Source organism: Hypanus sabinus, chromosome 12 (genome assembly GCF_030144855.1).
Source record: "Hypanus sabinus isolate sHypSab1 chromosome 12, sHypSab1.hap1, whole genome shotgun sequence".
NCBI lineage: Eukaryota > Metazoa > Chordata > Chondrichthyes > Myliobatiformes > Dasyatidae > Hypanus > Hypanus sabinus.
In genome coordinates, this window is record NC_082717.1 from 65,510,147 (window position 1) to 65,536,614 (window position 26,468).

Below are 26,468 nucleotides of genomic sequence, written 5' to 3' on the forward strand. Positions count from 1 at the left end.
TTCTGTGTTAACATTGCTTACGTTCATCACCTTAATTTCATTCAATTATACCTCAGCTCTTCTGCTGAAAACCTCCTATATGTCTTCACTTGCCTGCAATTTGTTTTATTCCATTGCACTCCTGGTCACTCTGTCTGATTTTACCCTCCAAATACAGAAGCACTTAAAACTTTACTCACCAACCTATAATTGATTCTGAAATTTCAATGATCACAAAAGGCATAAAAAATGGACCTTTGCGTTTGTTAACTATTGTTAACACCATAGAGTAGGCTTCCTCTGCAATTTACAGAACTTTATAGGTCATAAAGATGCAGCATATACTGAGTTGCCTTTTCAGGTATTACTTTTGATATCAGGATTGTCTAAAGTAAGGAGTTATCCATAAAGAAAGGAGATGAAGCAAATTTTTTATTTGCAGATTAAAATTCTTTGAAATTTTCTTCCTCAAAGGAAACAAAATCTTACAAAAGATAGATATTTGAAAAGCAGAAGTTTCACAAAAGGTGAATTGAATATGAAGTTGAGGTTGCTTTCAGATTAGCCAAGATCTTATTCAGAGGAGAACAGACTTGAAGAATCACGTGGCTTACTCCTTTTATATATTCATATCAGCCCTCTCATCCTGTTGCTTGTCACTGCTGCTGTGCATGTTAGATCTTACAAGCACCAATCATTTATTGTGATGTGAATCATTAATCTGTGCAAGTTCTATAAATAAATATAAGAACAATGAACCATCCGTTTTCACTAACATTGTCTTACATTCTTGCTTGCATGAATATGCTAATTGATGACTAATGTTTTCAATGATCCAATGTGTTATGATTGCTTTTGCTGATTTTCTTGTTTCTACAGATGATAGTACTGGGGTAGATACTAATGAGGAAGGCAATGAATGCTCTATTTTGGGAGGTGGAGAGGAACACACTAACCATGAAACTGACCTTGATTCTTTTGGTAATTCTAATTATATTGTGCTGTTTAACCTGTGGAAAATGCAATACTTGGTGCTTGCTGGAGCTTTGTGCATCTTTCATGTCTGTTTTTATAACACACTTACTGCAACTTTGAGCTCCAGCAAACTGTTTTCATGGTGATACCTTGAAATAATACACCATAACTGTTTGTGCACAATCATATGCAATTCATCAATCATGTTTTTGACACGATTTCAGTATCTTTAATCTCCCTTGGGAATACCAGAGCAAACTAACTGTAAATCAATTTTAAAAGTATACCTTATTCAGTGACTAAGCACTGCCACACAAAAAAACAATTTTCCCCTTCAAGGAAAGAGATACAGTATATTTCTTTAATTTTTCCCATGACATTTCTTGGAAACATATAAGATAAAGGCACAAGGGAGAACATTAAACCTATTGTGGCCTACCTGAAAAATGATATTTTAAGTGTGGTTCCAAATCCACAGTGCTATCTGCCCTTCAGTGCATTTACATGTGGCAATTCCTCATATGTTATTAGGTGCTGACAAGTAAGTGAATCATAAGATCATTATAGCTATGCCAAGGTTTTCATCATAAACAAAAATCATTGAGTGATGCACAGATTGACTTTGGTAAATTGGTTTATTATTAGTTTATCACTTTTTCTATAAATCAGAGGCAACATTGACAGCAGTTTTGCATACCATAGCCAGTAATGTTTTAAACAAGAACTTGGAATCAAGCTTGATATTGTTCAGGTGCTACCCATCTATTGTTTTATTTGATTATCAAAATTTCTTGTGTGGTCATTTTCAGACTTTGTCCTAAAGCATTGATTCCCAGATGTGTCACTGGCCTCATATTGCTTTCGCTTGTTGTTTTTGGTTGCCTGTCCAATGAATGGATAGCAGACCCTGGAACAATAATAATAGACCTAAAAGAGAATTGCATAGTTTGATGAAACAAGAGCAAATGTCTGTGTAGTGCTAACATATTTTGGGAGTTCTGAAAGTTGGTTAGTATATGAAACCAAAGAAATTTATTTTCTTCAGGACTGCATTTCCCCCTATACAGATTCTAGAAACATTTGGAGGGTGCAGGGCCTTTGCTCTATGTTGCTGAATTCCAAGACAAATCACATATTGTAAAAACTTAGCACTCTAGCACAATCTTACCCATTCCCAAAATCTCCTTTCTGAGGCAACATACTGAAGATTTAATTGTGACAAGGGAATGTCATTCAAGATCCATTGCTTTGAGAGACTTCTGTGGGGGGGGGGGGGGGGCACTGCAGGAGTGAAATGTAGAAAATACTACTCCTTCAGGGTATGCATGTACTATTTAAAATAAATCTAACTTTTTCAAATCATAATCACAGCTAGAAATGCGGTTTTTACATAATATATCTCTACATCAAAACTAAATCATTCTTCGTTTTTCATGTTTAGTGATGATTAAAGTTGTTATTATTAAATAATGATGGTTATAATGATTATTAAAATATATCCAGTGGTATCTTAAAATATTCTTCATCATCTCAGTCTCGTCTTCATTTCATCATTCTTCCACTCATAGTTCATCTAGTCAATCTTCTTTATCTTCATGAGCAGTTTAGAGCCAATATTTTTTATTCCTTATTTGTCTTCTGACATTTTGCTGCTTCCTTTCACTCAAGGAAAGATTTGCCATGATGTAGCGCCTTTTATCCCTTTGATGTCACACAGCTTTTCAAGTGCAATCACAGTTTTATTTTATATGGTTGCCAGTTTGCGCACAGAAATTCTCAAACGTTCATTCCCTGCCATGCACAAACCTTCCTAAATAATCCCAACTATTTTGAGATGTTTGCCTCATTAACATGGAAATTGTCTGGTTTCAAGTAAATGAGATGACACTTGATAAATGCATATACTCAGTAAATTAAATGGCATTTGTGCAATAGGTCAAATAGCATAACATCCAGTTACTTCAGGTAATGCAGCAATTGCACATAAAACCATTACTGTTGTCAATGAAAATTTATTGTGCTTCTTGTTATGGCTCTCATTTACAATTTTCATTGAGGATCTGTCTTAAACAATGTTTACATATTTTGTTGTTATTTTGCCATGTGAATTTAAAGATTTAGGTATATGGAATTATAATATGAAAAGTGTGTCATTCAAGAAGATTAGAACTACTAACTCATTTAATGCTATTCAAAATGCTATTCAAAGGCCTTGCATTGAGTTAATGACTGGATGCTTTTCTGGATAACTGTCAGTTTATAGGTGGATTTGGACAGTAAACAGAGTAAAGTATGTCCTTAAATAGGACCTCCTCTGATCCACTTCTAAAATCAGCACCTATTGCCTAGTCCTGATAAAAATAATATATTCCTTCAAAAACTACCAGAAATCCATTTTGCCACATACAAGTCATGTGAAGTGACTTGTGTATCAACTACACTATATCAATGGTTGTAAAAGCTGTTACATGCTACCTATAAAGTGGAGAGAACTGGGGTAAATAATTTCAGTGGTTCAGCATAAAGTTGATATTTCTTCAGCAAAGATATTCTGGGCTAAATCAGAGATTTTTCTGATGTTTTGTTTTCACTTTATTCTGAGTGCACAAAATAAATGTGTTTTCCTCCGTAGGGAGCAGGTTTTAATGTTATTTTGAAGAAGAGAGTAAAGATAATAAAGGCTTTTGAAGCCTAGTGTCATGAAATGTATTTTTATACTTGCAGATCTGAAATCTTTTGGATTAAATTGCAAAACAAAAAAAAGTAGAAAAGTAACAGTTGATAGCTTTTGATTGACTAACAAAAAGTTCTGCTCATACCCGTAACTAATTCCTTCTACTCGTACGTCCCCTACCCACCTCAAACGCCTTCAAATAAAAGAGTGATTGGGTCACATTCTAGTGGGTGTGGCTGACAGTTCTAAGTCAAACTGCCAACGTTCAGCTACTTAAGTTCAAGTTGCTCTTGAATGTAAAGATACGCTGACAGTTCGGGACCTGCTGCCAGGTATGGACACTCCATCTGTGGACTGCACAGAGTTCAGTGCCAAAGTCTTAGTCTTGCTGAGGTAACCAAATATCACACTAGGGAATCACATCCTGGATGCTACACCAGGCAAATTATGCAGACTTAGTTGGAAAACACAAAAGGAAAGCATTTTTTTAAAAAAGATGCTGTTGAATTAGGTTAACATTTTAATCCATTCTATATGTGTGAATAAATGTTTTTAATTATTTACTTCATTTTTAAAACTGTTAATCTCTCAGAATGTAAGACAAATGTAATATTCCGTGAGAGTTTTGATGGAAGAGGAAGTTCTGCTCCTTCTCTTCCCCCACCCATTTTCTCTTCCTTTAAAATGTGTGCTGCAGGACATCTGCATTAAACTGAATGGGATCTCAACATCATTCAGTCCTCACTGCCTCATTGGAAGGTATGGAGGACCAAAGACATCTGTGAGAGTTTCTCATGGGTAGGCATTGGCATCAGTCTGCTGCATGCTAATTGATGGGAAACAAATCAAAGCACATGCATTGAAGTTAAAACAATAGATTCTAGAAATCTAAAACAAAACAGAAACACTTAGCAAGTCAAGTAGCATTGGTATTAGATGACCATTCAGGAATTCTGATGACCTGCTGATTAGTTAGAGCATTTTTATTTATGTTCCAACAAATACATTTTGTTTTTGAGGTTGGTAGCAGTCAGAGTCTGGAAAAGAAGATTTATTCTTAGCTAATCCATAATGTCTTTGTATTAATATTTCTTGTTTATATTGCCAGAATTAATTTTGAAAGTACAGTTTTTAATCTGCAGTTTTCAAAGAATTTAACAATTTGTTTCTCACCTAATTTAGGACGTCAAAGTAGCATGTCGGTTGACATGAAGCTTAAGAAACTCTTAGAGGCCCAACCGCAGGTGACAAATTCACTTTCAACTGCTGTTCAGAAAGCTTCACTTGATGGTGTGGCACAGGAAGAACTGAAGGTTGGTTTAAAACACTTTTGATATATCTAAAGTACTGCTTTCTTTTGAAATTGGAATTTGTGTACATTTGTTAATTGCTCTTAAATAATGTGCAATTGTATCCTCTTCAAATCATCATCAAGCCTTACTCTCCAATTCGTGTGTAATTACAACTCTCTACATAACGCTCCCTGATTGGTGATGAATTACACCCCCCCTCCTTTATTAATGTAGAGCTACTCCCCTCACCCCTCCAGTCAATTAAATGAAATTATATCTCCCCCTCATTTGAGATAGAACTGTCTCTATTCATCCCAACCACCAGCTGCGTCAATGTACAATTGGAATGTTTGCCCTTGACTCTATCTAACTTCATTGAACCAGAAAGAGTGCAGGACGGATTAGTGAGGATGCTGCCTGGACTTGGCGGACTGAGTTGTAAGGAGAAGTTGGGGATGATTTTATAGATGAGAGAAAATCTGCAGATGCTGGAAATCGGAGCAACACACACAAAATGCTGGAGAAACTCAGGCAGCATCTATGGGAAAAAAATACAGTCGACGTTTCAGGCTGAAACCCTTCAACAGAACAGGTTTATAGAGGTAGAATCATGAGATTAGATATAGTGAATGCACGTGGCCAACTAGGAACTGGAATGCATAATTTTGGACTGAGAAGAGAGGGATTTTGGAGAGGACCTAAAGATTTGCTTCTCTCTGCAAAGGGTGGTGCTTGTGTAGGATAAGCTGCCAGAAAAATTGGTTCAAGCAGGCACAATAATGACATCAAAGAGACTTTTGGATGAATACATGGATTGGAAAGGTTTAGAAGGATGTAGGGCAAATGTGGATAAAGGGAACTAGCTTGGTGGCCACAATGGCCAGTATGGATAAATTGGATTACAAGGCCTAATGCAGTTCTGTATAATTCTTTGATTCCTTTTACATATCCCAGTTAGAGTTGAATTACACCAGTGTATGCTAAATTTCAACAGCCTTCAGGAATAAGCATCCTTGAAGAACTTGCAACAGTGCTAACACTTTCATTGAATGCATTGCTATTCATAGGAGATTGCTGTGTGCATATTGTCTTTTAGAGTAAATCAGTGAATGCCCATTTTAAGAAGGGAAGTGTGTCACTGGCCTTGAAGCACTTTGGGATGTCATGAAACCTGATATAAATGTACATTCTTCTTTTGAATGTTGGCCAGTGGTAAGTACATTCACTGCATCAGAGATAACTTGTCAGTTGCAGGTGGCTGGCAAATCTGATTGGCTTTGTCACATCTGGTATCATTGAATGAGGTTGAAATGGTAACAGAGATGTGAGGAGGCAGTGAGGTGATGGTGGGGCTGTAAGCTGGTGGCACCAAATGAAGGCAAACATCAAATGATTATCATAATAGGGAGCCAGAGGAGTTTTTTTCCTTGTTCTTACTGGATTTTTGAAACTTATTTGCACAAATTCAGTGGATTCCGGTTAATTGGAACACATTGGGATCAGTACGTTTTGGCCCAGTAAAGCGGCTACCCCAATCAGCTGAAGTTTCATGGAAATGGTCAAAAAGGTTAAACTGAGTAACAAATGATGTGTTTAAATGAAAGACAGAAAACAATTAGAACACCAGCAACACACAAAATGCTGGAGGAACTCAGCAGGCTAGGCAGCATCAATGCAAAAAAGTACAGTTGATGTTTCGGGCCGAAACCCTGTTTCATAAGCCTTGTAGATATTGTCTGCACAAAACTCTTGAAGAAAGTCGGAGAGTTGTGTGGATTTCCATGTTTCTGCACTTACAGTATCAACACCATCTTTCTCACCTTGTGCTTTCTCGAATGAAATATGATGCCAACATTTCCACTGAGAAAAGCAACCATCCATTGCTTTAAAATTGTCGTGACCCAGCTTCTTAGCTACCTCCTTTGATTTGTGTTTTTATTAAAACATTGGTCCACTGACACGCACACTTTGTCTAGGTAAAATGGAAAACCTGTAGCGGTGTGCTACACGCAGCGCTAAAATTACGACACGGAGTCGGTAACTGCAGTCGAAGGAAAAAACTTTATTCGAAATCTTCAGCCTCACTTTTAAGCCTCCCTCAACCTGCCCCCCATGGCGCAGAGGCTCCAAAGCTCTGTGCTCGCAAACCCCCGTAGGCTATCTAATTGTGAGTCGGTTCGGATGTGCCAGGAAAAGGGTCGCCACAAACCATTGATTGGGATCCTCTACAACAAATGGATCCTTACCTTCACGCTTTTGTTTTTAGGATGTTCCTTGTCCCTTGCCCATTCTTCTCGCAGTCTATCTTGCAGATGTATCAAGCGTGCAATTGTAGATTTGTCATTATTTCCACCAGCTGACAATGAGTGGTGTTAGGCAGATGGCTTTTGATTTGGTCAGATACAGATTTTAATAGATAAAATGGTGTAGGCATCTTATGTTTAAGCAAACCCATAGCAACTGGTTTATTGTAATCCAAATACTGAACACAAAGCGTGGTAACAGTCCTTTATGTAATTATGTCATCATGTCAAGCCCCCCCCCCCCCCATGCCATGATGGGAGGTTGAAATAGTTGAAAAGGAAATAAATTTACTGAGAAGGGTGGAATGCTGTTGAGGGGCCGACCAGGTGCTTGTGGTGTCAGAAATGAAATCGCCTTCCTCTCTTAACGGCTGTCCATATACCAAATTGGCCACGGATGAGGTCCTCTTTTGGAGCTGTACTGAGCCCCAGCAGAACCCACGAGAGACAATCATCAGTCAGGGAAGCCTTCAGAGCAGCCTTTAAGGAGCAGTGAAGCCACTCACATAGGCCATTGGACTGCGGGTGATACAATGCAGTGTGATGTAGCCTAACACCGAGGTTCTGGAACATCACAGGCCAGAGATCTGATGTTAATTGTGGACTGCGGTCAGAGGAAATATTAGATGGGGTACGAAACTGAAAAACCCAGGTGCTGATGAATGCCCAAGCCACATCTGTGGCCATCGTCGATACCAGGGGGCGACCTCTGGCCACCTGGTGGCCACCTCACTCAGGGACCTCAAAAGATGTCAGTAGCACCTGAATATGACAGTTAATTTTTGCCCACTGGTACTCCACACAGATTACAGTCCAGTCACACACGTCCTTGCTAAGTCCATGCCATATAAACTTTAGTGCAACCGGTTTCTGTGAGGCCTTCCAGCCCGGATGTGAGAGGCCATGTCTGGAGTCAAAAACAGCCCACCTCCAGTTTGTGGGCACTGTGGGATGAGGGAGAGGTTGAGACATCGCACAGGAGAGAAACCCCAGCTTCCACGAACATAATGTCAGCCAACTGCAGGCCTGTGACTGCTGTTTGATAAGCCTAGACGTCTGTGTCAGCAGCTTAGTCGGTGTGAGGCTGGCATAGTCAACCCATATGTGTACGGCTTCAACAGCTGGATGTGAGCTGCCAGCTGAAGAAGGCGAGTGCTTCCACACGCCTCCAACCAACTGTCCGTGCACATCATCCACAGCATAGTCTGAAGCAGTGGGAAATCCATAATAGTGGCTACTTTGGATGGAAGTGGTTTCACACCTGCTGAGAAAGTCAGTGGTTGACAACCCAAACTGCCATTTAGCAGAGTTAATAATCAATCAGCATCAGCTTAGTGCTGGAAACGTGTGTAGAGATGAGATACGTCTTTGGATTTGAATGCACTGGCGACAAGGTAAACAAAAAGAAAATCTAAGTCTTTTAAATCAGAGTCCATCAACTGTTGGAAAGTCTGTCCTGCAATTTTCAGCCCAAACAGCATGTGCAGTAACTGAAAAGAGGCCAAATAAGGTTATCACATCCATTTTGGAATGTCCTCTGAACGCACATCTGATAGTAACCACCCCCCCCCCCCCCCCCGCCACCTACACTGACTTTGGAAAAAATTAACTTTACGGCTAAACATGCCGTGTGGGACAGGGTAACGATTGGGGATCGTGGCCTTGATAAGGCATTGGAAATTGCCATATGGATGGCAGCCACCATTGTGCTTAGGAACCATGTAGAGGGACAAAGTCCAGGAGCTATTTGACTAGCGTACAATGCCAGGCCTTTTCATGATGGCAAACTCGGCATTTGCCAGCTTTTCTGGGTCCAGTCTATGTGCATGGGCGTGGACCAGTGAGCCAGTTGTAGAAATGTGGGCTTGGTGAAGTTTGGGAATTCACCCAGCAGTCGAGTAAAACTCACATGAAATGGTGCATGTACTTGACAGAGTTATTGTGGGGAGCAGGGTAACAACCCAAAGCCTTTGACATCAACAATCCGGCAGTTAAGATCGACTAACAGGAAATCTGAACTGAGCTGAAGCCTAGCCACTTTAGCCAGGACAAAGTCTCATGTGTAATGTTGCCCACTGAAACAGAGCATCACCAGTCATGGCACTAAGTCTGGATCCTGCTGTTGTTGGCCACCTCCAGTGAGGTTTCATTGTTGCCTTCTCATCAATAGGCAACACTGGCAGCACACTCACTTGAGCATCCGTGTCGCACAGGAAGCATTGCCCTGAAAGGGTGTCCATAATGAACAGTGGACAACCCTGGCAGCTGGAATCCATGGTTTTCATGGACCTCTGATGTCCTGATGCGCTGGCACTGTCAAAGCTTTAAGGTGCTCAGCACTTCCAGGCATTCATACCATGTTGTGGCCTTGCTGGCTGGCTTATTGAGGTAGAGAAAGGAGGAATGATGCATTGCTACAAGGCTGAGTGAAGACTGTCAGCCATTTTAGCAAGCACTCTATAGTCCTTCACGGGTGTATTAGCGAGTGCTATATAAATTTGATCAGGCATTTGCTGCATGAAGAGTTCTTTAAAAATAAAACAAAACTGGTGAGTCCTCAGTTAGTCCTGACGAAGGGTCTCGGCCCAAAACGTCGACAACGCTTCTCCCTATAGATGCTGCCTGGCCTGCTGCGTTCCACCAACATTTTGTGTGTGTTGCTTGAATTTCCAGCATCTGCAGATTTCCCTCGAGAGACAGCACGTGATCCATTAGCTCCAAAGGCTTAGCATTGCCAAGGCTGGGTAAAGAGAGTAACTGTTTGGCATATTCAGACTCTGTTAGTCCAAAAGTCTGTAGAAGGTGAGTTTTCAGCAATTGGTATTTATTGTACTCAGGAGGGTATTCTAGTAGACTCACCACTCTCACAGCCATAGAGTTCCTGAGTGACGATACCACATAGAAATACTTAGTGTTGTCGGCAGCGATTTCTCAGTGCACACTGGGCCTCGGCATGTGCAAACCAAGCAATAGCACTTTGCTGTCAAACCTTTGGCAGTTTCAAAGTGATTGCATTGGCTGACATGTTTGATAACTCTGGAATCATCCTAGAGCATCGGGGTCACCAATGCAAGTTTTCATAAATAAAGCAGCTAGGTGTTTTATGTTTAAACAAAACTGTAGCAACTCATTTATTGTAATCCACATACTGAACACAAAGTGCATTAACATTTCTTTACGTAATTGCATCATCACATCAGACCAGCCATTTAAAGTGAAACTCAATGTCAATGGTTGTGAATAATGTACATTTCCACCAATTACATTACCCTACACCAGAAGGTAGTTTTTTTGGCCGGTGTCAAATCTTATCCTGACATCTTGCCAAGGGTCTGAAAATTTTAAAAGTCAAAACAAAAAAAACAAAATCATTAAATATCACTTCTTTTTAATTCGGCCTCTATTGGTCCAAATGGATAACATAACAAAAGCACATACAACTTATGCTATTTAAAAACTGTTCATTCTAAGCACGCTGTCGTGTCTAACAACCACACAAGTACACGTGACTGATGCTAGTCAGAAGCTGTTCGGCAACAGTCCCCTGACCCAATTAAGTGGCAGTGTCCCAAGTAAACGAAGGGAATCCCGGCTGTTTTCTCAATTAGTTTTTGTTCTTTTAGAGCTTTTCCAAATAAGTGGCTGCCTTCATAAACCAATCACCCAATTAACCAGAATCCACTGTACTTGAAACTTGTCTTTTGAGTGGCAGCCTTTAGCATTTTCTGTAAGCATTGGTTTGCTATTGTGAATCTAAATAAGCTGATTCCTTATACAATTGAATATTCCAAGGAGCCTGAAATGGCAGTGAAGCCCCCTCCCTCCAGCTTACTATAGCAGTTGGCCTAAAGCAGTTTTCTGGCAGGCTCCTTCAATGATCTAATTGAATGGCGGAACTGACTTGATAGGCTAAATATCATAATGCTTTCACATTTTCCCTGAGGGATTAAACATTAGCATTGACTTTTGGCCCAAATAAAAAAAATTCTATGATCAGTTATACAGGAATAATATTGACTTCACTGGTGGAGAAAATGAGGCAACCCATTATTCTCGCATCTCCACTAGAAAATGTGTGGTGCAAAGAAGCTGAAATGGGAGAACAAAGTGATTAAGAAATCAAGATCACTTTCAGTACTGTTATTCCAAAACCAATATCAGGATATTGGAAAAATTCATCTGCCATTTATCCCAGCTTCTTCAGTGTTCTCTGTCTGACCTACACTTCTGTCTGCATGTCCCTTGTATTCTCCACCTCTGGTAAGATGGCACTGCACTCGGACACAGTAGACTCTCAGGGTCCAAACAAAGGTGTAATTGTTCATCCGCAACATCTTTTTCACAAACGTAAATTAAGAAAACCAAGTACTGCTCTACCACACTAGTGAGTTGCTGGATAATGGTGGATCTGGACTTGTTACAACCATGTTGCAGCCTGATAAAGCCACCGAGGAAAGAAGGAATCAGATGCAGCACGCAGTCCAACGAATGGTGCGGGTGATTGTCTTGGATGTTTTTCTTATGACTGCAAGATCCTATTGGACATTGGTAATATGGAATACTGTGAATCCAATTCACAGGTTCAGTGGCGAGGCTGACTGCAGGTAAGCTGAGTGACCTTGGTTGTGGTGCAGACCAAGCCCTCATGTCCCTTGGTTCAGTTGCGGCCGCCGGGGAAGGAAATGCCAGAGGTGGTTATGTGTTGCTGGATTCCGTACTGGATAGGGGATAGGGACAGGCCCTCCCATCGGTGCTGCCCCTCTTTGTTCACTCAGTGGGAGACAAGCTGGATTGCCTTGGTCTGCAGCTGCACTAGCACAAGATGAAGAAATGCTATGGATCTGCTCTTGCAGAAATGTGGCCTCAAGACCAGGACAATACCCATACACCATCAATCTACAGGCCATGACACTCAGGGACTTGGGCTATATTAATTATTTTTTGTTACTGTGTGTTTTTCTGCTACCATAATTATATGTGCTCTGTGCTGCAAGTGACTGTTGATTTTGTGTTATGCAGGTTGGCCTCAGAGGAATGCTGTTTCATTTGCCTGTATTCGTGTATATGGTGAATGACAATACACTTGGTGAACTTTCTCAGGAACTTGATCTATTTCTTTTTTATTTACATTTAATTTTAAATACATCATGACACATTTCTACAGAGCGTAAGGGTCCTTCAGTCTATCTTGGCTTTCTGACTAAATTCATGTGGTTGTAATTTCATCCACTTAATATTTATCCATTTCCATTTTCAAAGTATCCCCATTGTTTTATGTAGATCTTTCACTCATTAAGAACTCTCCTTTTCAAACAAAATCACTTTATTCTTGGAATGGTTGCTCAATCAATTGGTTAGTGAAAACAATTTTTATTTATCTTGTCAAAACTTCTCATAACGTTTGACATCTAGACCTTCGGTTGACTTTTGTCACAGGAAGAGCATTTGATGGCTCTGAGACACTGTTCACTGGATTTCAGAAAAATGAGGGGTGGCCTCATTGAAAACTATTGAATGATGAAAGGACTTGATGGAGTGGACGTGCAGAGGATGTTTCCTATGGTAGGAGAGTCTAAAACCAGAGTACACAGCCTCAGAATAGAGGGTGTCCTTTTAGAACAAAAATTAGAAGGAATTTCTTTAGCCAGAGAATGGTGAATCTGTGGGATTTCGTGCCACAGGCAGTTGTAGAGCCCAAGTCTTTGTGCTTAGTTAAGGCAGAGTTTGACAGGTTCTTGATTGGTTAGGGCATGAAGGGATACGGGGAGAAGGCAGGTGACTGGGGCTGTGAGGAAAATTGAATCAGCCATGATGGTGGAGTTTTGGTGGAGCAGACTTGATGGGCCAGATAGCCTAATTCTGTTCGTATATCTTATGGTCTTGTATCATAACTTACCCTTATATAAAGAAAAAAAATTTTATTGCATGGATTTGTTTTTAGCAGTAAAGAATGTTTTCAGTTGATGACCAACAGGTTACCTTCTCCAACTGCTTTATTGTTTGCCTTTTCTGTTGCTGCCTTCTGTATATGCCAGTAGATTACATACCCTAGCCTGTTTTGGATTGCTCTCTACAATGCTTCCTTTTCTTCATTCATTATTTGTCTCCCTGGTACAATCAGAAATGCAGCATAGATTATGGTTCATTCTCACTAAGATGACTCTAACGTACTCGTGTTTGCCACCACATTGCCAACTGAAATCCCTGTACAACTATTGAAGTCCAGACTGCCAGGTGCTTTATTTCACTATCTCCTCTTGGAGTCATCTCACTCTTAAAGTAGCTCATTTCTCAACTTCTCATTTGAAATCCCCCTCATCACAGAGTCATAGAACTATACTGCAAGGAAAGCAGGCCCTCCAGCCTGACTCAGCCACGCCAATTAAGTTGCCTTAGAGCTACATACTTGTCCAAATGTCTTTTAAGTGTCATAATTATATGTGCCTCTGCCACTTCCTGTGGAAGCTCATTCCATATATGCAATCCTTTCTGTGTGAAAAAGTTGCCCCTTAGGTTTCTTTTAAATCTTTCCCCTTTCACTTTAAACTTATGCCCTCTAGATTTGACCTGCCCTAACTAGGGAAAAGACTGTAGGTATTCATCTTATCTGTGCCCCTCATGATTTTTATAAAACTATAATTTGTCCCCAGCCTCCTCAGCTCCAGGGGAAAAGATTCTCGCCTATCCATCCTCTCCTTATAGCTCAGAACCTCCTGGTTACATCCTCAGAATTTAATGAGTTCTGATTTTCCAAGTCCCAAGATTTCTCTATAACCCTCTTGCTCACTATCCTCCCACTCAGAAGCTATTTCCCACTACAATACTTTCTTGAACACTGCTGAATTTCCTGACACTTCACAATACTCCACTACTACTCCTGAACTACTTGAGTTAATCCCTCGTCTCTAATTTTGCTGCTCTCATTTCCATCAAATCCATCTCCAAAACCTGTTGGTCTCCCAGTAAAATTGGTATTTTGCTCCTTCATACCAAAAGCCACAGTACAGATTTGAACACTGGTGTAACAATTCATCAGACTGGCTTGGCACAAGAGCATTAACTTGTGTTACTGTTCTGAGAATAATAATATCTCTTCCCTAAAAACATGAAGGGTATAAAGTCAGGCTTTCCAGAAACATGTTAAGCAATCTGATGTTTCATCATAGTATAAATGTGCCATCCAAAGTGCTGGCTTTCGTTGAGATACGAATCCAAGACCTATCTGTTCTCTCAGAGGAACGTGAATTACAACACTATTGGAAGATGACCAGGGAAATTCTTAAAATGGTTTTGCCATAATAGTATCTGTCACATCAAGGAAACAGTTCTGACTGGCCCTGTTTAACCTCCAGGGCACCAATATAGGTTGAATTAAACCAAAGAGGACCTGTTACAACACAGGATTCGGGTAGACATGTTTCACAATTTCGAGCTTATTAGGAGTGGAGGATGGTTGGGTCTAATGCTGATAAAAGAAAATGTAAGGGCAGCAATGTATGAGTATCCAAACAGTAGGTTGAACTCAGTCATATAATATCCTAGTTGGAAATAGGCCTGTGTTTGCCTTTTCTCATGAATTGTCAGAATGAAGTGGAAACACAAATATTATATGACCTGCAACATGTCAGGTAGGCACAGCTTAGTCATATGAATCAGAGTCCTAGAAAAGTACAGCACAGAAACAGGCCTTTTGGACCTTCCTGTCATTGCTTAACCATTTAAACTGTCTGCTCTTTTATCTTTTATCCCAAATGGAATTAAGTGAGAGGATTGGGATAAAACATTTTATCCCAATCCTCCTATTGTAATCTTTTATACTGAGGATCCCCTCCCCTGCCCTTTTTACCTATTCTTTGCCTCATTCTATCTGCTAAATATTTTGGCTACATCTTTCTACCTCCGCAATGCGCTTTACCAAGCTCCCCACCTCAGGAATTTTATTTGGAGGATTGATATAAAAGATGGATTTTGAGTAGCTTTTTAAAGATCGATAATTTTTTTCAAATTTTTCCCCTCATTGCTCAGAGATTGTTCACTTCCACTTTTCCATTTCACCACAGTAGCATAGTAGGACAGCATGGTCGAGTAGTGGTTAGCACAATGCTTTATAGGACCAGTGACCCAGGTTCATTTCTGCTGCTGTATCTTCATAGCCATGTGGGTTTTCTCCGAGTGCTCCGGTTTCCTTCCACAGTCCAAAGATGTACCAGTTGTTACTGGCTCAAACCTCATGGAATCACAGTTACTCACAAACTAACAGCGACTTGAAGGAGAACCAAGGTACCATTAAAGACAACCAGCAAAAGCAATGTGGTGTACAGGATCACCTGTGGAGACTTGCAACAAGAACGACGTCAACCAGACAGGGCATAAACTCTCATCTTGTTTACAGGAACACAAACTGGTCGTTCGTACAGAGACATGATCCATTTTCACTGATCTCAGTACATGAAGGCCAAGAAGGATACCACTTTAGCTGGACACCATGGAGGTTCTGGTGCAGGCAAACACAGAAGAGAATTTTTAGAAGCGTTGTTCTCTTCTGATAACTCTGTAAATAAATACGTTGAAATAGACAAAGGTTCAAAAGTTCATTTATTATCAAAGTATACAACTCTGAAATTCTTCTTCTCCAGATAGCCAAGAAAACAAGAAAGAAAAGAACGGCAGCACGATCCCCAATTCCCAAACCCCTCCTCCCCGCACAAAAAATTAGCAAATATGGAATAGGCACATGACCCCCCCCCAAATCCTCCTCCCTGCACAAAAAAAGAGAGAAAGGTTGAGTAAAAAAACTATAAGACTGAAAAAAGTCTATAGTCCGAATCCATATCCAAAATTCAGTAAGCTTGGGTAACATTCTCTGGCCACAGCAACAGGCTCTGTCCTCTCCAGCTTTTGGTACAAATCTGTTCATCTGCAAAATGATCTGAAACTATAGCCTTCCTCTGGCTTGTATTCATACCTATCCAAGGTTAGAGCCTTAACTTGCTATTGCAATTTGTTGGTTGCATTATAATATCTAGACCTGTCACTGTGAATGACATCAACATTGCAAATTTGACCATATTTCAAATCTAGATCATTCAATTTTTACATGAAGAGAGTAATTTAAGTCTTTTACTTGGGGTCCAAAGCATTATTTTGCACTTGGAGGCAAACGTTAGATGAAAATTAAGTGCCATTGTCATTGTACCAGTTCAAAGACCTCATTGTTACTTTGCTACATTCATAGAGTCATAAAACTTTACAGAGTGGAAACAGGCCATTTGCCCACCACATCCAATCTAACCATTGGTCCCATTGGCACCAATCCCATCTTGCAGTACTTGGCCCTTGCCCTTCTGTGCATAACTGACTCAGGTGCTCATTGAGAGCCTTCTTAAATGCCACTCTGCTTAACCATCCTCTTGAACAGTGCCTTCCTGATACTCACCCTCCAGGATCCCCTCATATCCCAATTAAATCTCTTCCCCTTAACCTAAATGTATGTTTTCTTGTTTTGCCTGCCTCTGGTTTGCAGAAAAGCTTCCTGAGGTCTACCTTATCAGTATACCTCATTATTTTATAAACCTCTGTCATCTTAACCTCTTGAGCTTCTTCAGTCTTTCCTGATAATTGAAATGTTCATCACAGACATTGTTTACACAGGCAGGGAATTTCATTGCACCTTGGTGTACATGACAATAAACTAATCTGAATCTGACATCCTGGTGAAGCTCCTCAACACTTTCTGAAGTGCTGTCACATTCTTCCTATGATGTGGCATTCAAAGCTGTACAGAACAGTCTACTTGAGGCCTAAACTAAGTTTTATAAAATTGGAGTGTAATCTCTCTGTCTTTGTCAAATCCAAGCTGAATGAATTCACTTTATTGGTGTTTCATTCATTCCGTGTGCTCTAAGCACAAAATTTACTGAATTTAGAATTATTTAAAATTGAAAAAGTGTGGATGTTTAAGGCATCCAATACAACAGGGTTGTCATTACAATCTACTCTCCATCAATATAAAACTTAACTTTTAATCTGCAAGCACGACTCTGATGATCCAATCTTCAAGGAATACATTGTGCAGTAAACAAAACAAGTCAGAAATTGCCAGATATATTTTCCAGTGTGGACAGGACAATAGTAAATCCATTTGCCTTGATAGTGAATGAGAAGCCAATTTCTGATTTCTCTTCAATTTTTTTGGGAAGTTTGCATATAAGACAAGAAAGTTTAAATTATGATTCTTTTGTACAAGTCCAAAAGCCAGCCAGCAAAGAAAGACATTTGAGCATACAAGTAGAATGCATATGGACTCACATGAGAAGAGGTGAAAATTGTAATAAGAACATCCTTGTCTGGTAATGTAATCATAAAAACAGCATATCAGAATGGCAAGAAGTTAAATTTAGATATATGGTTTACTCCTGTACCATTGAAGTAAGTAAATTGCTGGATCTTTGTCTTAAAATTTTAAAGCCAAGCTTGGGTCCTTGAATAAAGTGATAATGAGTTTAAACATTAAAGATTGCTTTTTTAATTTATGAAACTTTTCTATTTAATTTATTTAATCTGAAAATTTTAAAAGAAAAATGGGAAAACCATTTTATCAACTTAAATTTTCAGTGTTATTTTCATGTTTTTACTATATTACCAAATTTATTACTGTGGCTTTGGAGCATATTTGTTTGTATGACTTTTCACCCACCTGCAATATCTTTGGGGACCGCCAATGCTGACAGGATTCCTTTCTACACCAAGGTCTTTGAAGTTGAAAAACAATGACTTTCATTGCTTTCCCTTGCACTGTCGGTTCCTGTACGTCAGCGATGAAAGTGATGTATCAGTAGAAGACTTGTGGTGTTTTCTTTAAACAAAGAAGAGCTTAGATTGTCTGATTTTTTCATTCAATTTAGCTTTCTGCGGTGGATTTAATGCAATATGAAGCTGGCTTGAGAAAAGCACAATAGGTTGGCAAACTAACTGAATTAACTGAGCTTAGAGGAATAAATTTGTAACGTGGCAGAAGTTCTTTGCCATAAAAAGGTTTCCCAAAATGGGATTTGCTAGCTAATCACACTGATACTTTTGCACCTTAACTGTTTTAGAATGATCCATTATTTGTTCACTAATGCCAAGTCCTGGTAACATGTTATGAAAGAAATACATAATATTCAATTTATCAATGCTATAAATGGATTTGAAAACCATAACCATTCATTTATTTTTGTTTTTTGCTCTTTGGGGAAAATCAAAGAATCTAGTTTCACTAAAATTAGTTTATAAATATTACTATCTTTGGCTGTTTTCTAAGCATATTTAAAACCAGATTCTATTTGACTATGTTATCTATTGAGTTGTAATACTATTATAAAGCTACTGTCCAATTGAACTGGTGCACATAAAGCATTTATATTTGTGTAAAAATGAAGCATGTAAGTGGAATTATCATGTTATAGTTATTGCTATAACAAAATATATATTTTAGCATAATCCCAGCCAGGTTTTTAAAAGAAACATTCTAATAACTTGATTATGAGATTCAGAGAGGCTAGCATTTTTTCTCCTCTTTTAGAAAAAGTCCCAAAGCTGTTCTGTTCACAAGAAGCAATTGACTGCAGATTCAATGTGATTGTAATGTGGTTCAGATATTTGTAAATGAGGCATTCTGTGATTGTAGGAGAGGGTAAACTGTTACCTTCTCCTGAGGATTCTGTATCCCACACCTCCTTAAGGCAAGAGAATAGGCCATTAGAGGGCCCCTTCATTACTTATTGTCTTAATGCAGAGGGAGGGTACAGCCTTGGTAGCATTTGATAACCAGTTTCAACATTCAGCAGACTAAGCTATTAGTCATGCATCTCAGCCTTTCTCTATTTACTTTCAAAACACTTAGAAATAATACAAGATTAGCAGTAGAATGTAATATTTTTGGTACAACATATCCTGGTATCTACTATTTCCACACACTACAGCTATTTAGTCCTTTGGGAGTATTTTGTTTTGACAGAATGATGTGTTGAATTTGAATGCATAAATATTAGAGGTCCAGAGAAAGCTTAACATTGGGTTATTGATATTAAAGTTTTTATAAATCAGACACACACGTTTGGACAAGTATAAGATTTTCTTATATTCTGTATCAGTATACAGTCATCTTCAGGCTGCATTTATGAGTTATTGCAGTTGATGCAGCACTAACAACCGACTCTTATCAGAGGAGTGTGAGAAACTAGGTAAAATTGATAAGTTCCCATTCAGTAATGTAGCAAACTGGAATAAAGGATCAAAGCTATTACTTAAGATGTTAGTATTTGATATAGGATTTATAAAGTCTATGACAAGGTGGGTTCAGCAAGAAAAGTATGTTTATTTTTCGTTCCACTATTTATCTTTGCAAGTATAGAGGATTAAGTGTTATTTAATTAAAATAAAAAATATGTTCAACTAATGTTGAATAATATTAGAAAAAAACTTAATTGGTAATTCCTGACAGAATGAAATGGAGGAAAATCGAGCTGAGCGATTGCGTAAAGCTACCGAACGTTTGCGGAGTCCTGTGATGTTCAGTAAAGATTCAGCTGTGAGGCGAACTCATCTTCAGTCATTTAGTCAGTATGTGGAAAGCAGACCAGGTGAGGAACTCTTAAGATAAAAATGTTAAATTTCTCTATTGCTTTTCATTCTGATCAGTTGTTAGAGAAGATTCATAACAAGACTAAAATTAATCTTCTCTGTGTAAATCATTTGCTGTGCTTAAGGTGAAGTTGATAGTTTTATCCAATTTCTGAATATCTTTTTCTCTTTTACTTAAAAAAGAGATTAAAAGGCAGAGATCAATACCAGAAGATGCAAAGAAAGGAAATGAGGAGAGGATGGAAATATGTGAAACAACTCCAAGAAAGCCACCAGAAGATGAATTATTTAGTGTATGTCTAATTTTTCTGTGGTTTAGAGATTGCTGATCTTTTTTTGTCATTTTAGAATCACTATCTTTATTGCTAGCAAAAATGAGATGTTGGGTTTTCAGATGTCAATCACACACATTTTCAATGCAAAGCAAAAGGGGTGCACCACTGAATTAGTCTAGTCTGCAGTGTAGTGATAATTGTCAGATAAAAGATGAATTTTTCAGACTTGCATCCTTGAGACATTTCCATCAGGGCACTTCCCATAAAGAGATTCCAGTATTGATCTACCAGGAGGATTTTAATTATTACAGAAGTAGATACTGCAAGCTTCAGTTGGAAGGCAAAGTCACTGGAGACCTGCTAGAATTTCCCAGACAACCCATTTTGTTGGCATGGGTTAATGGGTGTTCAACCTTTCCATTATACGGATCAGCCATGAATTACCAGCTGAATGATGTTTGCATTAATATAATATATATGATAATTTTTTCACTTAATTAATGGGGAGGTTCAGCACAGTGAGAAAATAGGCTGATCATCTGTAAAATTGATTTGTGAAGAAAAATCTGATGGACAGTTAAGAGGAAACTTGCTGGTGGACAGAAGTAGAACAATTTGGGGAAAAAAGCTTGCAAAATGTATGATCTTAAATTGGTCTTTTTTTACTCAAAACATTACATTGATCTTTGCTTTATGTAAAGGAAATATACTTATTGGGTTATATCAGCAGACAATTAATAAATGGGAAAGCATTTTAATCTGAGTTTTTGAGTCACACAGCAGAGACTCTTTGACTCTAAAACTCAGATTAAAAATGCCTTCCCATTTATTAATTTTCTGCTGATATACCCAGTAGGTTTTGTTTTAATTTACATCAGAAGAAACAATAGCCATATTTAACTTTTTATTCTCTGGGAGTTCATTTAATGGCTAGCTGCACACTAGAGACAATCCAAATATTTTTTTGCACTGCACTGAATTAAGGAAAATATTTTTATAATTACCTTATGTATCCTTAATATATTTTCTAATCAACAGAAAGGGTTCAAAGACACGAGTCAGTATGTTGTCGGAGAATTGGCAGCGCTGGAGAATGAGCAGAAACAAATTGACACACGGGCCGCAGTAGTGGAGAAGCACCTTCGCTATCTCATGGACACAGGTACGGTGCCCAATTACACTGTAAACAGTTTTGGCAAATTGAGTGTTCACAAACTCTTATAGAGTTTGAAAGTGTGAATCTTTGAAGCCTGAATGTTCAGCAAACTGCCTTGAAAATGAAAGGCTGTGAGTCACAGCCACCTCTCTGGGCACTGGTGATAAGAGTGCCTTCATGGGAAGTGATAACTCACCCTGATACTGTGTGAGCCAGCACTATTGAACAGTGTGCTCATCCATGCAGAGCTGGAATACATATCCGTGCCTCATTGATATGCTGCAGCAAAATTTGAGATCTCCACTGTTCCCCTGATTCAGAGGAAAACAGTTGGCCTGCTACAGCCAAGTACTGCATGAAACCATGTATGCAGTGTAAATGGAAGGTTGTATTGACTAAACAGCAAAAATTTGAGAGCTGTTATAGATACTTGCCAATTATTTTTCACAAGAGTAGGTAGGAAGAATTCCATGATATTTTCAGCTTCTTTTACACATGATACTATGACAATATGATAATCGTGGACATGTACATATATGTTGCATTCTACAGATACCAGATTGTTAAAATTTATAAAAAAGAACAGTCCTCGTGATGCTAGACACAGGGAAGTGAGATGAAATGTGTTTTGGTTAATGTTATGGGAGCACTCAGGAGTAAAAATTGTATTCATTCAGCATTCATTATTCAGACTCACAATAAGAGAAGGCGGCAAACTAAAGGGCAGTTATCTTGTAGATATGTCCATCCCAATGTGATCCTCCACCACATTACGTGTGGACCTGACTGTGGAATCTTTTACAACAGGTAGTAACAGGATTAAACGCTTGCCTTGAATCAACTTCAATTGGTTTGTCCTGAGACAGCCAATGCTATTGTGAGCTATATTTAGAGAAAACAAGGATATTACAAAAATGGCAGTTAAACTCATCTGAATGTTGAGCCAGGAGGAGATGAATGTCCTTTAACCTCAGATTAAAGCTACTACTTCTCTGTCTCCCTACTATCTTTCTTTAAGATGCTCGTTTAACTCATTGAATTTAAACCAAGTTTTTGACATCTTACCTACTTTCTGTGGGCCAGTTTTTAAGTCTCTTGCATTGTGTGTTCTTTGACGTTTATTTGTATTAGAAGTGCAACAGGAATACAAATTGTCTTTGCATTGTCACTGTCCCAATTTTCCCTCACCCTCTTCTTGTCCCTCTGCCCACCACTTCTCTACTTTGTCAAGGTACAATGTGAGCTGTATTTCACAATAAAATGTTTAAAACATAATTTATCTTCCACAATTTAACAAGAAAAAGTGAGCCTATGTCCAAAGACAAAGTTTTCTTTTCACTGTTTTCCTTAACTTAAGTGTATAAAAATTAATTGTACAGAAATCATTTACCTTGGTAAAGCTAAACATTTCAAGGAATGTCAGTGGTGGACCAGTGGACCGCCTGCTTAACTTGGTTTCTGAATCACTCCAGTAATTTGAGTGCAAAAATCTAAACTAACGCTCTACCACAGTGTTAAGTGGATGTTAAATTGATAGAATTGGTAAATTCCAGGTGAGATAATAAACTAAGCCCTCAGAAGCATAAGTACAAGATCCTATTAAACTATTTTGAAATAAACAGCGAAGTAATCTCCAATTCCCTGAATCAGATTTTGCGGACATTATCATGTCTTTTTTTGGGGGGGTGGGAAGGATTTTATTTTGTGGAAATTTGCAACAGTTTCTTACATTTACTGTACTGAAGTTACATAAAGCATCTTGGAATCATGAAGCCTTGAGAGGCTGTACAAACTTGAACATCTTTTTCTTCAAATGTATTTTGTTTAAATAAACAGGTCAGTGGTTTTAAAATGTATTTCATTTCAATATATTCTTATTTTGTTCTGTCTCCCATAAGGAAAAAATACTTAATGTTGTAATTCAGTAATCACCACTTGGGACCAGCATTCTTTATTGCATTTTCTGTGTAATGTAAAGAAATAAAAAATGTGCTCTCGATTTTAAGGTATTTGATTGTAAGAATAAGTGATAACAACAAGCCCAGGTGAAATTTGTCATTTGTCAGAGTGAGTGTATGACGGGCCAAGGCCAAGTTTCCCAATAAGATGTTGTAGCAATGTTGCCAGTCATCATTTTATACCATATGGGTGATGTTGATCAGCACTCAATCAGCATTACTCATTCAAAACCTGGATTGTAATTGTTAAGGTGCATCAAAATGTCTGAAGGTGTAAATTTTGTTCCATAAAACAAAATTAATAAGATGCAATATTGGTTTAAAGACAGCACAGATGGAAAAGAGGACATATAATATAGCAGAAATTTGTGGAAAGCTAGCGGATTGGAAAGCTTTTAAAAACCAACTAAAATGCATAAACAGAGAAAGATGAAATATGAAGGTAAGCTAACTAAAAATGTAAACGATAATACAAAACTTTTGTTCAGATGTATAAGAAGTAAAAGAGAGGCAAGAACAGATATTGGACCACTGGAAAATGATGCTGGAGAGGTAGTAAAGGGGAGGGGGCAAAGAAATGGTATTTTGCATCAGTCTTCACTGTTCTACTTAGACCTTAGCAATATCCCAGAAAGAGTGTCGGGGCAGAAATGAATGTTGTTGAAATTACTAAGGACAAGGTACTTGGGAATCTGAAAGGAGGTAAGTCACCTGGACCAGATGAACTACACCCCAGACTTCTGAAAGAGGTGACTGAAGAAATTGTGGGGGAATTAGTAGTGATCTTTCAAGAATCACTAGATTGTGGAATGGTTCCAGAGGACTGGACAATTGCAAACGCCACACCATTCTTTGATAAGAGAGGGAGGCAAAGAATAGGAAATTATAGGCCAGTTAGCCTGACTTTAGTGGTTAGCAAGATCTCTATTATTAAGAATAAGTTTTCAAGGTACTTGGAGACACATGATAAAATTGGGCAAAGTGGGCATGGTTTCCTTAAAGGGAAAGAAATCTTGCCTGACATTTCCGTTGAACTTGTTTGAGGAAATAACAGACAAGATAGACAAAGGAGAGTCAATGGATGTTTTTTATCTGGATTTTCAGAAGGCCTTTGACAAGGTGCCACACACGAGGTTGCTTAATAGGAGCCCATGATATTACAGGAAAGATACTAGCCTAGCATGAACAGAAGATTGGCTGACTGGCAGGAGGTAAAGAGTCAGAATAAAGGGGTCCTTTTCTGGTTGGCTGCTGATGACTGGTAATGTTCCACAGGGATCAATATTGGGACCACTTCTCTTCTGATTTTATATCCATGATTTGATGGTGGAATTGTTAGCTTTTTGGCCACGTTTGCAGATTATATAAAGATTGGTGGAGGGGCAGGTAGTGTTGAGGAAACAAGGAGTCTGCAGAAGGACTTGGGCAGATGGGAGATTGGGCAAAGAAATGTCGGATGGAATATAGTGTAGGGAAGGGCATGGTCATGCTCTTCAGTAGAAGAAATAAGATTGTAGACTATTTTCCAAACAGGCAAAGAATTCAGAAATCGAAGGTGCACAGGGACTTGGATTCTCGTGCGTGATTCCTTAACAGTTAACTTGCAGATTGAATAGATAGCAAGGAGAGCAAATGCAAAGTTAGCATTCATTTCCAGAGGACTAGCGTATAAAAGCAAGGAGGTAATACCGAGGTTTTATAAAGGATTGGTCAGACCACATTTGGAGGGATTCGGAATATTGTGAGTGATATCTGAGAAGGGATATGCTGGCATTGGAGAAGGTTAATAAGAGTGATCCCAGGAGTGGAAGGGTTAATGTATGAAGAGTGTATGATGTCTCTGGGCCTCGCCTCACCGGAGTTTAGAAGAATGAGGGGGGAGGGGGGTTGTTGGATCTCATTGAACCTACCAAATATTGAAAGACCTATACAGAATGGATGTGGTGAGGATGGTTCAAATAGTGAAAGAGTCTAGGAGCAGAGGGCACAGCCTCAGAATAGAAGGATAGCCATTTGGAACAGAGATTAGGAGGAATTTATTTAGCCAGAGAGTGACAAATATGTGGAACTCTATGTCATGGACAGTTGTGGAGGCAAACTCATTGGGTATATTTAATGCAGAGGTTGATAAGTTCTTGATTAATAAGGGTGTCAAAGATTACAGGGAGAAGGTAGGAGAATGGGGTTGGGAAGGAAAATAAATCAGCCATGATTATTTATTTTTATTTTTTATAATCAGCCATGATTAAAGGACAGAGCAGACTTGATGGGCTAAATGGCCTAATTCTCCTCTTACATCATATGGTCTTTTGGTCTTAAAAGAAATTAATAGCATTGCAGTTTTTTTCTCATAAATCAACATCTATACAAAGAATAAACACGAGATGCCCTACAGATGCTGGAAATCCAGAACATGCACACAAATTGCAAAATGTTGGCGGAACTTAGCAGATCAGGCAGCATCTGTGGAAGTGAATAAACAGTCGTCATTTTGGGCCGAGGCCCTTCATCAGGTCTGGAAAGGAAGGAGAAAGAAGCCAGTATAAGAAGGTGGGGGGGGGGTGAGGGAGGAGGGCAAGCTAGATGGTGATAGCTGAAGCTAGGAAGGTGGGGTTGGGAGGATGAAAGTTCTGGAAGTTGATAAGTAGAAAAGGCAAATGGCTGGAGGAGAAGGAATCTGAAAGGAGAGGAGAGTGGACAATGGAAGAGGGGGAAGGAAAAGGGGTACCGAGGTGGGAAATAGGCAGTTGAGTAGAATAGGGAAGTGGCCAGACTAGGGAAGTGAAGAAAAGAGAAGAGGGAGGGAAAAATAGTTACCAGAAGTTGGAGAAATTGACGTTCATGCCTTCTGGTTGGAGGCTATCTAGACGGAACATGGTCTTGCTTCTCCAACCTGAGAGTGGCCCCATCATGGCAGAAGAGGAGTCCATGGACTGACATGTTGGAATGGGAATGGGTATAGGAACTGAAATGATTGGTAACTAGGAAATTCCACTTTTTGCAGATGGGACTGAGGTACTAGACAAAGCAGTCCCGCAGTCCATATTGGGTCTGAGCACTGCAGAGGAAACCACACTGGGAACACCAGATACTGTAGACAACACCAACAGATTTGCATGTGTAGTGTTGCCTCACTTGGAAGGACTGTTTAGTGCCCTGAATGAAGTGAGGGAGGGAGTGAATGGGCAGGTGTAGCAATTCTGCCACTTGCAGGGATAAGTGCCAGGAGGGA

General features: G+C 39.1%; 1 protein-coding gene across 2 annotated transcripts in view; it reads left to right on the top strand.

The window, feature by feature from the left end:
- The window catches only part of ehbp1 (EH domain binding protein 1), a 387,730-nt gene that overhangs the window by 305,356 nt on the left and 55,906 nt on the right, over positions 1–26,468 (top strand). The window contains exons 17-21 of one of the 2 annotated variants that reach the window (XM_059986115.1): positions 859–960; positions 4,811–4,941; positions 19,708–19,846; positions 20,031–20,140; positions 21,161–21,284. In XM_059986115.1, coding sequence (XP_059842098.1) covers positions 859–960; positions 4,811–4,941; positions 19,708–19,846; positions 20,031–20,140; positions 21,161–21,284 — 606 coding nt within the window. The remainder of the gene's footprint in view (positions 1–858; positions 961–4,810; positions 4,942–19,707; positions 19,847–20,030; positions 20,141–21,160; positions 21,285–26,468) is intronic. The other variant, XM_059986116.1, reaches the window with a different exon arrangement.